The sequence below is a fragment of the Branchiostoma belcheri genome, unplaced genomic scaffold, assembly GCF_001625305.1.
Source record: "Branchiostoma belcheri isolate BF01 breed outbred unplaced genomic scaffold, Haploidv18h27 scaffold3, whole genome shotgun sequence".
Classification (NCBI taxonomy): Eukaryota; Metazoa; Chordata; class Leptocardii; order Amphioxiformes; family Branchiostomatidae; genus Branchiostoma; species Branchiostoma belcheri.
Window position 1 is genome coordinate 5,788,884 of NW_017803909.1, and position 15,094 is coordinate 5,803,977.

Here is a 15,094-nt window from a genome sequence, read left to right on the forward strand (position 1 = left end):
CTCCACTCGAAATGCCTGTTGCCTCTCTTCTCCGTGACTTGGTGATGGCGACTTTTTCCCGACCTTAAGCTTGCTCCACGCGTGTCACCGCAGAAAAAACACCAAGTCTTTCAGACGTTTTGTGTCGTCTCTTCGAGTTTATTTCCTGGAGGAGAGGTTATAAATAGACTTTGAATCACAGACGTCAAACAAATAAAACAAATAACACATATACATGTGTCACCTGGAGCAATTGCAATGCTCTAGAAGGGTGCATTCCTAGTCTAATGAGTAAAAACATGATTTTGATAAACAGCAGAGTTTTGCCATACAAACAAATCGCCTGTTTTCATCCTGTGTTTAGATACTTGAACACATTTCAGTTGCATGTACTCTAGCACTTACAATGATGTGCCTAATGGTCAGGATGGCGTCGCATTCCAATGTATAATTGGGGCAACCAGTAAGAGTTACTTAAGGCTGTCTCCCAGCAAGAAAGGAGCTTCAATTTAAAGATCCTTGCAGCTCCCAACAAGAGCTCATGAAACAAGCAAACTAGATGTATACAGATGTTTTGTCCCTTTTGCAATATGTAGCGCAAAGAATCCCCATGTAAGTTGCTCACAACATATCCAGATCACTACAACATTGACTCCGAGGCGGCCGTGGGTCTTTTTCTATAGCCCTTAACGATGACAAGTAGTCTGCATCATCACACATATGATGCAATACATGCTGGAATACAGGATAAGCTTAAGGCAGCTGTACACCATTTTGGGGAAAGACATTCACCTTTATACAAGTCTAAACAAATTCTATACAGACCAAACTGATGTTTTCTAGTGACGTTCACTCATACACATGATTACACCGACAACACGGACCAGAACAGAAGAGGATACCCGGGGGCTAGAGTGTACAGAAGAGAGTAATGGTGCTGTCTTACCTGTATAATTATCTGTCGGGAAACAGCAGGGGGTGGAGAAATTCGCCGGGCTAACTCGTGAGTCTCTACCGCTGAGAACCGTCTCACAGCCCGCTGTCTCTCACGGTAACCAACACAAGCGTGTCATGCCCAACCTGTCGTCTGCAGAATGGGTTTGGACGAACTCACTCCGTTTGCAGACGTCAGGATCATAAAACTACCACAGTAGGAGGCCCAGGAACCACAACACATTGTCCTTTTGCAATATGACACAGTGAGATTACACAGAAAAGCGGATTTTTAAGAATAATATAAAGACAGGTGTGGAGGCGCCTTTACGCTGTTGAAGAGAGACTACTAGCATAGAGGACGTCAGCACTCCCCTAGGTGTTCTTTCAGTGGTACACTCCCACTGCACGACACACATGCACGTCTGTTAGCCTCCTGTGCAGGCTCCGGGGCAGCGTTTTGAAGAGTTTTTAACGCGTTATTTTAATAGCCGGCCATCCCCCCGTGGGTAGAATGCCTTCTCCCGGCGGCTGGTTGTAGGATGTCCGGCTATTAAACTTGATCTCTAACTGTCCATTTTATGACATCAGAAATCAATTATTTACCACCGTGTCCAAAATTCTGCCCTTCTTCCCCACCATTCCCTACCACACACAAAAAAATGACTACTAAAAGAACCCACATAATATAGAAGAAGTGGGTAAATTCGTCTTCCATTGCCTAAAAAGAAGTCAAACCCAGTAAAACTAGTACCATGTATGTTGTAGACTTTAGTATAATGCTAGACGTAGATATAGTCTCACATACCACTGTATTTTCTTTCTATGTTGTTTGTAACTGCAATTAGCGGGCATGTATTTGCAATAAACTTTCTGTATTAAAATAACGCGTTAAAAACTCTTCAATACGCTGTGTCGCAAATTCCCACCCGCCCCGGAGCCTGCACAGGAGGTTACACGTCTGTAGACACGCCCGGCTGACGAGCACCCCTCTGCGGTTGTTATCGTTCCGGCTGTGTCAACAGGCAGCATACCTGGTCACGCTGTTCAAGAACAGGTCTTGTGTGTGGGGCATCGATCGAGAACAGACAAGAGAACCTTGTTAACAAACGCTGCACTGCTGACAGTGAATGGGGTATAATAAGGACGTGTCGCTGACAATATGCTAAATGGGAATAATACACACAGCACGAAAACAGACATTTAAGCAAACTTTCCGAAATATGTAAAGAAGTATTAAAGGTGAGAAACTATTTCAGTAGACTTTACGACTTCGTAAGGGCTGCTGAAAGAAAAATTCGCCTTTCCGTCACATTTCAGTGTGCTTAAATATGACGTAAACATATTTCATATCTTTACGCTTTCTTTGCAAATCCGTAAAGATATGTACAATGTACCATAAATGTTTAAAAGTATGACATGACACTGGGGTAGCAAAAGAGGAGAATATATTATAAAGGGAGGCTAGGTCATGTTTTGCATCCCCACTTTTTGAGTCTAAAATTAGATTGGGTTTGGCGTGAAAAAAATACTAATAAAAACAATGATGGTGATTAATTAAGCGTGAATGCTGATCAATATTAGCGAGATGCGTAACGTTAATGTTAGAGTTTAAATAAGGTTTGCTAATAGTGCCGACCTAATGAGGTTAAAGTTAAACATTGGGCTGCAGGTTTGATCTGCTTCCCTCGCCAAACATTGTGCACAATGGGGCATGTTTGTCAGGGAAGCCTCAGAGAGCACTAAAACGGATTAGTGTGGTCATATGGGTTCTTGGGTAAACTTCTTCACATACTGTTGTCACCAGTTTGACCAATTTATGATACTGAAGTAGTTCGCAGTGCATGGATTGCCCTTACATGTATTTCAACTGGTCTCTACCAGACTAACTACACTGGCTATATATAGAATATTTACCAGGGGAGTTGGGCACCTTGTAGGTTTGACTGGCCGCGCAGTCGAAAAGAAACTACCTCCCCGCGGCCGGACTCCCTTGGCCAATTTACTTCTTTTTTTGCTGAATTCTACGATCCGTATTCCTGTAGAAAGGCCTGGTGGAGGCTACATTTCAACACCTACAACACATTTCTGTCAAACACTATTCGAGTATAGAGGGTAGCTTGTGGTGCACAGAAGATGCTTACACTACACAGCTATTTCAACCACTACTCTCTTATAAGAGTTTGGACAAAGCTTTTGATAGCACATAACACCAGGTCAGGTCAAATAATAATACTATTCAATATCTAGGATTGGATACTATCACATGACAACACTCTTTGTCTTTTTGAGAAACATTTAATTGCAGCAACTTTCTTACTCTTTCACTCATCAAAGCTGTAATCTGTTTAAGACGGCCAAACTCAAGACAATTGGGCATTGTGAGAATAGTAGAGGCCTTGTACAAGTATTTCCTCTTCCAAATTCTTTTACATCAATTTAAGGGCATACCGAGTGAGCTATATAACACTGCACATAATACTGTAACTGGTTTATATTACATATACATGTATGTATACCAAACTGTCATAAGCATTTTGTACACAGGCAAGCGTCAGGATGCAACAATATTTTCAGGCTTGTAAATTAAGGAAGAAATAAAAATGTTAGATATTAGATCTTATAATCATGAGGTAGAGGTGCAGGTAGTATCACATATGAGTCTGTGTACATGATAACATTGTTTGATAATTGCTTACAATCATGTTGATTCAGTTATAAGCATGTAGCTAGCATTTTGGTTTGCGTAGAACAAATTCATATTTGCACATACACATGTACATACTATTTTGACTGATTGTCATGGTAGAGTGTGAAAAAGACCTAGTACTCATTTCTAGTAGCCTGAGTGTCAGCCTTGTTAGCTTTCGTCCGCTACCCAAGGTCCGCTCCCCGGTTGGCGGGGAGCGGACCTTGGGTAGCGGACGAAAGCTAACAAGGCTGACACTCAGGCTACATTTCTAGGTGTATGTACATGAAATTCAAAGCTTGCAAAATAATCTTGCAAAAGTAAACTTGAATTTCGTACACATAACTTCATTTCTACTCTATACATGTATGAGTTGCAGCACTATCTTTCAACCATAGAAATTCAAACATACTTGACAATTGAAAAATTCTATTCAATGCTATCTAGCTGCTGAATATCTCTGTTGTGTCCACCAGTTCCATTGTCAAGGTAAACCCGCATTTTTGTTTGTGTGTGTTTATCTAATATGTACAATGTCATATGTATCATAGATATTCTAGCCTCCATAGCATGCCAAAAACTGGGGGTTTTGGGGGATTTCAGGGTCTTTGGGAGCTTTTACGTGCTATTTTCTGATTGCATATACACAACATAGCCGGCCTGGTTGAATTACCCCCATTTTTTAGAACTGGGCTAATCAGAAAACAGCCGAAGACCACCAAACCCCCAGTTCTATGAGCCTGCTACGGAGGCTAAGGTATTCAGTGTGTAGTTCTGTCTCTCCTGAGTTGTGACAACATGTCTTCCTTTTCCTTCAGCTGTCTTCTCAGGTCCTCCATTTCCTGTGTCTGCTTGTTGACTATGGCTTTTAGATTGGCAATGACCTGCAGAGGGTAAATTGTCAGATATTAAATGATGGACGTGTGGTGGAACCCTTTTTTTTTCAAACAAAAAGTTAATACTCCTGGATGATGTTATATGATGATGGATAATGTTATATACCAAATCAAACACATTTGTACAACAGTACAACAAGAAACAGCCATGCCTTCAAATATCAGAGTTATCAGCCAAGAATTGAGGTGTTCAAAAACTCGTATTTCCCCAAAGCTATCGTAGACTGAAACTCAAAAGCACAGTTGGGGCATCATCACTAGAAAGCTTTAAACCTTAACTCCTGCAATTAAATGTGCAAAGATTGAGTGTGAAAAGTCATTCGATGTGATGTAGCTAGCTGCCGCCACACCGTGTGCCTGCAAAGCTGGTGTGTTACGCTAAAGGGTGGTTATACTGGCAATAAAATACAGATACAGATACAGTAGTGTGTTCTGTACAGTCAACTCACTGAGAATGAGGTACAAATGTCTGTGAAGAGTTTCTGAGGGAAACTAACCTCATCCTTGTTGTGGAAAAGGCCACTCTTCAGGATATCTTTGGCACTTGGTCTGTACTTGGGGTCATCACTGGTCAGCAACTGCATGAAGTCACACTGGACACAAAAACATTTGGTCCAATAAGAATCTTACTTCACTTTTTCTAATTGGACAAACTTATATGTATATATCTGTAAGCATGTCAGCAGAATGTACAGCACTTGCACAAAACCCGTAATGTATTATGCATAGCACTTCAAAGGTTGTACTCGCGCATATATTGGTTAACATCCTGTCTGTAGTTTCCGATGTTGTGTTGGAAAAGATATTGTCTGCAACAGGAAAAATTCTGATGCAACATTGACCAAACATCCAATGAAAACCGTGAAGAATCAGGGTTTTGCGCAGGCGCAGTACGTTCTGTCGACGTGCTACATATGTATATTGAATAAAATTGGTGAGGCATGATTGAAATCTTAAAGAAAGCTCCAGAAAATGCATCATTTAAGCAACAGTCTCACTCCTTGTGCTTGTACTTTACCTGTCTCGGCCATCTCTCCACCAGTACAGGTGGGAGAGGTCTGCCTTCTCGGAAGTCCTGGATAGACTTGGCTCGTTCCATCTCAGTCCCAAAGGGGTGGAACAGCTCAAACAGGATGACTCCCATGCTGTACATGTCCGACTGGATAGAGAAAATAATTCCATGTCATAAACATATGTAAATCCATGTCAGGACTAATGCCAAAGCCATCATAACTCTCTAGAGTGCTGTGAACCACTCATGAGACAATATTATAAAAGTCAGCAAAATTTCTTGCTTATTAGACTAGAAATACAATTAAAAACAGATGCACTAGGCTCCTTCATTGTCTGTGTTTCAGAGTAGCCATACAACTTATTACATGGTGCAGTGGTTATCATGTGATGCACACGTATCCTACTGTTACATTGTATATGTGGTCCCCTTGAGTTGTTCAGGCAATGCATTATGTATATGTGTGTGAGTGGTTTCTCCTTACCTTACTGTTATATAAATTATGTGGTTCCCTTGAGTTGTTCTGGTGAGGCATCTGTGCAGGTGCCCAACCCCCATGTGTGAGTGGTCTCTTCCTTACCTTACTGTTATATGTGGTTCCCTTGAGTTGTTCTGGCGAGGCATATGTGCATGTGTGGTCTCTCCTTACCTTACTGTTATATGTGGTTCCCTTCAGTTGTTCTGGTGAGGCATATGTACACGTGCCCACCCCCGAGGTGTGAGTGGTCTCTCCTGTCGTCATGTCCGGCATCTCCAGCGGTGTAAGTGGTGGACTGGACCCCAGCTGGGTGTCCAGAAGGTCTTCCCTGGCCAGCCCAAAGTCACCGATACACACATGTTCATCCTCACCAATCAGGAAAATGTTGGGGGGCTAGTGATAGGACATGAAGAATGTATTCCGTAACAATTTGTACATCTTATACATCTCAGAAACTGAACACTCTATATTGTCACATATTATATGCTACCAAATATGTTACCAAATATTCGTAGCATCGTTACATGAAAAACATAAAACGTGAATAATTTCTTGCTCTTTGGGGCGGTAGTATGGCGCGTAAATATGGTCGTCTGCCAGGCTTGTTTCGCAATTTTTCTCAGGGAAAAACCTGAATAAAGTTCGCACCCCGACTATGGCTTTGGCCTGAGGCGTCTACTTGAGAGTTGAAATGTCAAAAAAGTGTGAACTTTATTGAAAGAAATACGGTAATGATCCTTAGAGAATTAGACTTATCAAGATACAAGATATAAATGTATTCAATATCTCTCAAAAGTGCTGTCCCCCTATTGTTTCAACTATCGTTCACTCATGCATCATTATATGTATCAAGCTTCTCCCTGCTTCCTAACTGCATAACCGATAAACAAATTTGATGTCAAATGTCTACTGTAACATGTTGAAGGTTGAGCTACCTTGAGGTCTCGGTGCATGAGTCCCTGTGAGTGGATGTAGTTGACTCCCTGTACAATTTCTTGGAACAGTCTCATGTTGTCTTCCTCAGATACAGCACCAAAGGGATCTGGGAAGGAGAGGAATGGAGATAATACTTCAGTTAAGGCTGATGTTCAAAAACTTGTATTTCCCAAACTATTGTAGACTGGAACTCGTTGCCACCAAGCATAGTTGGGGCATCATCACTAGAAAGCTTCGTGCGGTGTGATATAGCTAGCTACTGCCACACCGAGTGCCTGCAAAGCTGGTGTGTTACGCTGAAGGGCGGTTATACCGGCTATTCATTCTGAAATACGTGAATACGACCTTAAATTCTAGAAGTGCTATGCACCTTACGTTCTGGATTTTTTCCAGCCAAAGTACATTATGCCAACATGCTGGTTACAACCGTCACATAATATCATAAATGCGACTAAAAATTCCTCACTGATGGCCATTTTGAGTAAGACAACAACATGTACAACACTTTTATTTTTTATTTCTTACATATGGAAGCTGATCACTATTCACATATCTCGACTCTTACTAGTATAATACTATTAGTTATATATGTATTTTCAATGCTCATTCCTGATAAAATCTATGTTTAGTACCTCGTAACAAAGAAGCCTGTGCATTCCTACTGACCAGCCAATCCCGAAGTGACCTTTGACACAGCTGCATTTGGATGTACAGCACTACACCGCTGGTCTGAAAACAGAGTGCATTCTTTATCATTAACATGTTTGTAAACAACAACCTGAAATTGATAACTGGTATTTACAGAAAGTCTTTCCAACTTGATTTGACTTTCATTTTATTGAAATTGTAACAAATACAATACACGTGGGACAAAAGCAGCTGTTGCTGGTGTTGTGTGCCACACATAGAAACAAATACATGTACAGGACAGCCAATACTAATTTTTACTTGAGTTAAGTGAGGAAAGTTGTGTTAAGTGCCTTTCCCAAGGGCACAAGATAGGTGGCATGTCAGGACTTGAACCCGGGACCTCTTGGTTCCAAATCAAGCACTCTGCCATTACGCCACACAACCCCACAAGTTGTAGTTAACATTCCTAACAATTTGGACATAAAAATGCACATAACAGAAAAAGGGTATCTATCACTGCAAAAGCATTGAGACAGATATGCTGTAACATACTAGTAGCAGTATAAAAACATACAAATACTAACTTCAGCAACGAGATCACAGTCAGTCAGTCCCTTCAGTCGGAGTTTGCACCTGTCTCCACAGATGTGAGTCTCAGTGCTGCCGTTCCTGGCTCCATGGCTCAAGCTGTGTTGTCTCTTCACGCTGCTCATCGATGAAAACCTTCCCCTGACAGGTAGATCCAGAGTGTCTTTAGGTGTGCTGGTGAAGGGAACAACAGCTCCTGGCAGGCTGTGACCAAACCGCACACTACTGGAGAAACTGGCTGACTCAAAATGCACCTCCTGCTCCAAGCCTGTACCTGACTTGACACTGCTGTCACGGTAATAAGCTGTTCTTTGGAAGTGTCTTTCTCTTACTGGTTGCTCAGAATCTGACAGAGGTTTGCTGGAAGCTTCTCCTTTGGAAGTTGGTGTGGCATCAGAAAATTTATCACTATTTCTGACCATCTGTTGCGCTTCCTTTCCAGCAAGTACTTCCCCTTCCCTAGTGTTTAAAACTTCTGGTTCAACTAGCTCTTTTCTAGCTTCACATGTTTTCCTCTTTACATTGTCCACAAGCTTGGATGTTTGGTCAGTTTTTTCTGCCTCTTCTCTTCCTCTTTCGGGAGTCTCCCATTGTACTGTGTCCTCTAATTGGACAGTTTCCTCACAGCTGCTGTTGGATACTTCTTTTCTAGATGCTTCCCATGGTATTGTGTCCAGAAGTTTGGAGGGTTTCTCACTCAGTTTACTCTTTTCAGCTTCTTCATTCCTAGCTGATTCCCACGGTATGGTGTGCAAAAGCTTGGAAGTTTTCTCATCACTATTGTCAGCTTTTTCTTGTCTACAAGTTTCCCACGGTATGGTGTCTGACAGAGTTGTTCTTTTCTCACTCTTATCATCTTCTTCACATTCTACTGTGTCAACTGGGTGTTCTGTACCGCTCTTACCAGTATTCATTTGTTGAATCTCTTCACCACTGCTTTTTCTATCCTCAACAGTGTCCACATGACGTGTTTTATTCTCATTACCTTGGTACTCAGATAGACTTTCATCAGTTTTCTCACTCTTATCTTCTTCCCATTCTACGGTGTCAACTTTGTGTACTGTACTGCTCTCACTTATCTGCTGAATCTCTTCACCACGACTGTTTCTATGTCCATCAGTGTCCACAAGACGTGTTACATCCTCATTACCTCGGCACTCAGATAGACTTTCATCAGAATCTGATGAGGAGCCAAGCTGCCATTTGTGCCTGTCGTGTAGGTAGGACTCCACACTGACGTTGTAGTCACTGCTCTCCCTGGAGGGGGACTGCCTCTTCAGCACAGTGGCTTCTGTGTCGCTTGCTGCAGACTCCTGGAAGACTATACTACTGCTGTCTGCATACATGTAGGTGGACCTATGTGCATGTACAAATATATAGGAAAATATTAGTTGTAAAGTTCAAGCTTTGTTCCGACACAAGAAAGGAACTCACCATAAATTTTTGGTCGATCTCATCAACCTTCGTCAGATCTGTGATGCACTCGTTGAATCTCCTATAAAGTATCTTGGTATACATGTAGTGTTGCTAGAAAGTATATTAAACACTTCAAGTATATTAAACACTTCAACTATTGCTAGAAAGTATATTAAACACTTCAACGATTTCAATATGCCACCAAAAAATCTTGCAAGAGCACTATTACAGCCTAATATATACATTGTACGTGACTTGTACAAATCATGTATATATTTACTAATAAATAAATTCCACTTCAGACAAATATAAATGTTCCTTTTCACTCAAACACAAAATGTATTAGCAAATTGCCTGCAGTTAGAGACATGTCCATGTATAGGATGACTTGTTGAAGGCTACAGTCTAACAGATGTGTACAATGTGGAGCACATTCTGCAGACCTGCCGTTCTCCTTACCGAAGGTTCTGGATGTCTTGAAGATATGACGTCTCCAACACATGAAGGTTAGTACTGGAGGAAGGATTACCTGTGTGAGAAAATACAGGTGTCATCATCTGCAAAGTATGTGACAACAAAGATGAAACTAGAAAGGTAACATTTGCAAAGCAAATGCATAATGTTTACCTTCGCATATGGTCTGCTCTGTTAATTCTTACTCAAACACATTCATATATATGTTGACAGGAGTCTAAATCCTTCCTGCTATAAAATTGCAACATGACGTAACCCAACACTAGTTACCATGGTGACAAACGTCTGGTTCAGGTCATTGTCCTTATTGGTTTGGTTAAGAAGAAGAAGAAGAGGAAACAAGAGCAAAGACAATATATTTGCCTTCGGGTAAACATAAAAGCAATTATATACTAAGTCTTGACAGTACCGGTATTTTGTAGACACAACATGGCAGTAATTTCTCACTTGTGAGGATGGGGTTGCTGTACTCCATCCATGCTGTGTGGTACCTCACAACGTTGGCGTGCTGTAGACTGGCTAACAGTTTCACTTCACGGACAATCTGGGAAAACAGACAGTTTCTATTATAGGAAGCAAATAAAGCTGGTATTAGTATAAGACAAAAAATGGCAATGGAAAGGAAGCATAAAGGGAAAATGGCAGGATAAGACATTGACACTGGGAACAGTGACTATATTCTTAGGAGAGAAAAAAGTGTAATTTAAAGAGAATGAGAGTAAAACTATGACATTAAGTGCTTAAATTTCATAGCACTGTGAAAATCACAAGTAAAACAAGGATATTCCGTGTGAATGTAAGTTCAGCACCAGGGACAGGACTAGCGTAAAGTCACTAGGAGGATAGTCAGTGTGAATGTAAGTTCAGCACCAGGGACAGGACCAGTGTGAAGTCAGTAGGAAAATAATCAATGTAAATGTAAGTTCAGCACCAAGGACAGTGTCATTGTGAGGTCAATAGAAAGATAATCAGTGTGAATGTAAGTTCAGCACCAGGGACAGGACAAGTGTGAAGTCACTAGGAGGATAGTCAGTGTGAATGTAAGTTCAGCACCAGGGACAGGTCACAGGACTAATGCTAATTCAGTAAAACAGTTTTTCCTCTTACCCTGAAGAACACATCCATGTAGCTCTCTTTCAAGAAAATCTTCTTCACTGCATACTCTTGTCCATCCAACTTATTTTTGACCTAGAAGACATGTCAACATGTAAGAAACAAATTCACTTTACAATGACAATGTTACTACTACAGTACTACTGAATGTGCAAATAGATCAGGACATAAAGTACCACCTGTATATGCAGGTTGGTGCAGGTAAAATTGGAGTTGTGCAGATATTGCTGATACCTACACCTAACCTGTACTGGTCCATTTACTGGGTTTATAATGATATAGGAGTATGTGGATTTAGATGCAGGCATGTAGAAAAAAATATTTCAAGCCTTGTATATAATATATGGTACTGACAGAAGTGTCATACCTTGAATACCCTGCCAAAGCCACCCTTCCCTAGTCTCTCCATCTCCTGAAACTCATTTGCATACCTAGAAGCAAATGTCTGGAAGGCATCCTGGGGTGGACCGGGCCTTGGAGAGAAGAGAGGGCTGGAAACAGAAGGGACAACAACATGAGTCCCAAACAACTGACAAGTAATCAACAACTGTAGCTGCGAACACTTGGAATACCTCAAAACAGGAAATGTTTTACTATTATCTATATACATGATTGTATATAATATTGTTTCTTCTTTGAGCTGCAAGATTCTATTGTGATGTTTCAATCAGGAGTCAAGATACCAGTAGAGGTGTGTATTAGTAAAGTGTTAATGCCCCGCCCCGAGGTGTATGTGGTGAGATAATCCCTGGTCCAGTACGATAACCACTGAATAAACCAACAAGTGAGCGTAGCGAACAAGGTGGTTTATGAGACATAATGCATAATGGGACGGTCCAAAAAGTGGTCGGTTATTCTAATAACTGACCACTTTTTAGGTTACGGCCTGATAAGCAATGGGAAATGGAGCCTTCTGATTGGTCAATGCCTTCTGGCTATATGATAATGTGATGTATGTAAAGTGATGCATTATGTTTGTAATGGTGCGACAGGAATCTTTACCTTTCTTGGAAAAGCAACTTGATTCTGTCAGCAGTTGTTGTTGGTCGAGGAAGGGGCACCACAGCCTGACCACTTACATCAGTGGGAACAGTCCTGACACTCTCTACTGCAGCACTGACCAGGTTGGAGAAGGCCTTCTTGTACTGTTCTCGAACTGAACCAAACTCATCCAACCAGCTCACTGCAGATACTATCTGCAACACAAGTATGTTCTTCCCTTAACCTAAATTCTTCATTATTTTTCTACGGCTGTCTAGCAAAATTCCATATTCTATGTTAGTAGTGACAATGTCTCTCAAAGCTGGACCAAAATTTTGGTGAACTTAAGTATAAAATTGCCAAAAAGTAAGGTCCTGATATAACTGTATACTTGTCATTTTAACTTCCTAACTTAAATGTGTAAACAGAAAAAATTGCAAGTATTGCTACATAGTACAATACATAAAATATAAAGAAACTCTGTAACAAATACAGTGATATAAAGTGTATGTCGACTTACCTTCATTTTAGTCAAGTGCTCACATAGTACTGTAAATATAATCAAAATCAACATGTCAGTTCACTGATTACCAACAAAAATGAAACTCCAATTATACAACTACCATGGGTAATAAGGAAGATGCACAGAAATTTGTGAAATGTTAATGTTATCCAACAACATGCATACAGTCACATGTTTCCTTTCAAACAGACAAGTAAGTGAGATCTCTAAAAAATGATTTCTACCTGTAAAAAATATCTATACCTAGTATAAGGAATGGGACTATGATTCTAAGTGCTACTGAGCCCTAAAAATTATAAGTTTCTTGTGTTTTTATTTTCTGTAAATTACAGGTTGCACATAGTGGTGCATACCTAAACCCACATTTAGGTTCAGGTCCGGATTCAAGTCCAGAGGTTTAGGTTCAGTTCCGGACTTGAAAGTCCGGACCTAAACCCATGGCATATACAAAATTGCATGTTAGCAACCTTGCAATGTTGTCTGGGTGAAACTTTGGCCACATGACATGGAGGCTGGTACTTGACAATGCCCGATGGCAATGTTTTCTTCATTTTGCAGCACAGATTTTGCAATCTACGGAAGGTTTTAGGTGGTTTGGAAAGAAAAGGGGTATGTGAAATGGTCTTTTATGGTAATAAGTCCGGACTCGGTTCTTGACTTTTAGGTTTTTTTGGACTTGAACCTAAACATTCTTACAAGTCCGAATCCAAGTCCAGTGAACCGGTATGCAGCACTAGTTGCACATGTATCTTAATTAAGCCCTGCTAAGCCTGAACTTTAGGCCACACCAATTTAATTTGCTGGTTCTTGGATATCTTCAGAAAAAATAAGAAGCTGCAGGGCGAAAAAAAAAAACAGGCCTAGGCATCCTACTGCTCCAACTGCTATTACAGGAGGCATGAAATCAACATACCAATGCAAGCTGGTTTGTAATTCAAACAATGAACTTCAACCTTTTAATCAAACCACTGCAAGAGACTTCTTTTAACGTTTGGGGCCGCAATATGAGCCTTTTTGGAGTTCATAGAGCTTGACATGTTTTTTTTTTTTGCAATTCAGAAAAAAATGAAGCGGCAAATCCGAGAACCAACAAATTAAATTGGTGTGGCCTTTTAAGGAACCTTTAAACAGCTTGTTCCTCTTCTCCTGGTCTGTCTCGTACAGGGAGCACAGATGCTCCAGCATAGACACCAGGAGCATGCTGGGAGCGGGGTTGGCTGCCTGTCTTCTCACCACTGCAAGGTTACTGGCGCCGGTGTAGCTGCTCTCCTCCAGGTCCGACTCTGGGCAGTGGGCAGGTCAGAAACAAACTGTCAAGCAAAATATCTCCTGGAGGTGGTACTAGTATATCAATGGAAAGAAAGGAGGCAATTTGGCATAGTACATGTAGATAGCAGATTTCTTGATCACCCCCTCTAGCAGAACATACAGAAACTGCAATGCTCCCCCTTGCTGAACCTATAGAAACAGCAGTGCCACACACGCGCACACACACGCACACACACATATATGCACACGCACACACATATGCACGCACGCAAATGCATGCACATACACACACACACACACGCACACACATGCACGCACACACACACACACACGCAGACTCAGACCAACGTAATTTAGCCAAACTAATACTTCTACATTTTGCATCCGTGTGTGGAAATATTTTCCTTAGTATGTACATGTACAAAAAATGTACATCTAATGACCATGCATCTGTTTGCTTCACTGTCGGTGATTAAAAAAAAATTACCATATGGCCTGGCCCTGTGCCCCCCTCCCACTGATTGTGTTTATGTTTATAAATAACGGTAATTTCACTTTAACTAATACGTGGTAAAACTCTGTAAAAGATAGGCCAAACATGTTTCTCACCGTCGAAGTCGGCCAGAGAACGAGCCGAATCAGCGTCAAAACTGAAGCCGCTGTACGTGGAACGTTGCGAAAGTTCCCGGGCATGGTGATCTTGACTTTGCCCCGCCGCCGCTGATGTTGTTCGAACCGGCCCGTCCACGCTACTCCTCCGACTCCTGACAAACTCCGCAGCCGAACCGAACATTCCTGACTCCCTTGTGCTGTCACATTGCTGGTAAAACTGGTTTTTGATCAACCAGACGCTTGGACGTTACCAGAACATTCTGCTGAACGTGTTTTTACAGGAGTCTGATATGATCAGTGATGAAACTTTCGTACACATGCAATGGGTCATAGGTCAAACATTCAGTAGTGGATAGAATATAGCCCCACATTCTGCACACTAAGGCTCAAATAAAAACTCACAGATCACAAAGACTTTTACCCACCAATTCCTCTATTTTCTTTGAAATAAAAGAATGGAATTAAAATTCTTTGTATTGTCTGCTATAAGAATGAATTTATATCAATTTTGATACCAGACAAAAAGCAAAGTCATATTTGGTTGTACAAATCTGATGCTATTGTT

General features: G+C 41.1%; 1 protein-coding gene across 1 annotated transcript; it reads right to left on the reverse strand.

The window, feature by feature from the left end:
• Nucleotides 1–4,286: 4,286 nt before the first annotated feature.
• Nucleotides 4,287–14,857, reverse strand: LOC109473397 (eukaryotic translation initiation factor 2-alpha kinase 1-like). Its single transcript, XM_019773256.1, is given in 16 exon segments — nt 4,287–4,485; nt 4,995–5,090; nt 5,516–5,656; nt 6,159–6,380; nt 6,923–7,029; nt 7,556–7,652; nt 8,672–9,497; nt 10,017–10,086; nt 10,479–10,575; nt 11,139–11,219; nt 11,512–11,635; nt 12,135–12,163; nt 12,245–12,340; nt 12,646–12,674; nt 13,770–13,931; nt 14,527–14,857. Coding segments are annotated over 16 exon segments (2,484 nt in total). The 5' UTR covers nt 14,711–14,857; the 3' UTR covers nt 4,287–4,362.
• Nucleotides 14,858–15,094: the final 237 nt, after the last annotated feature.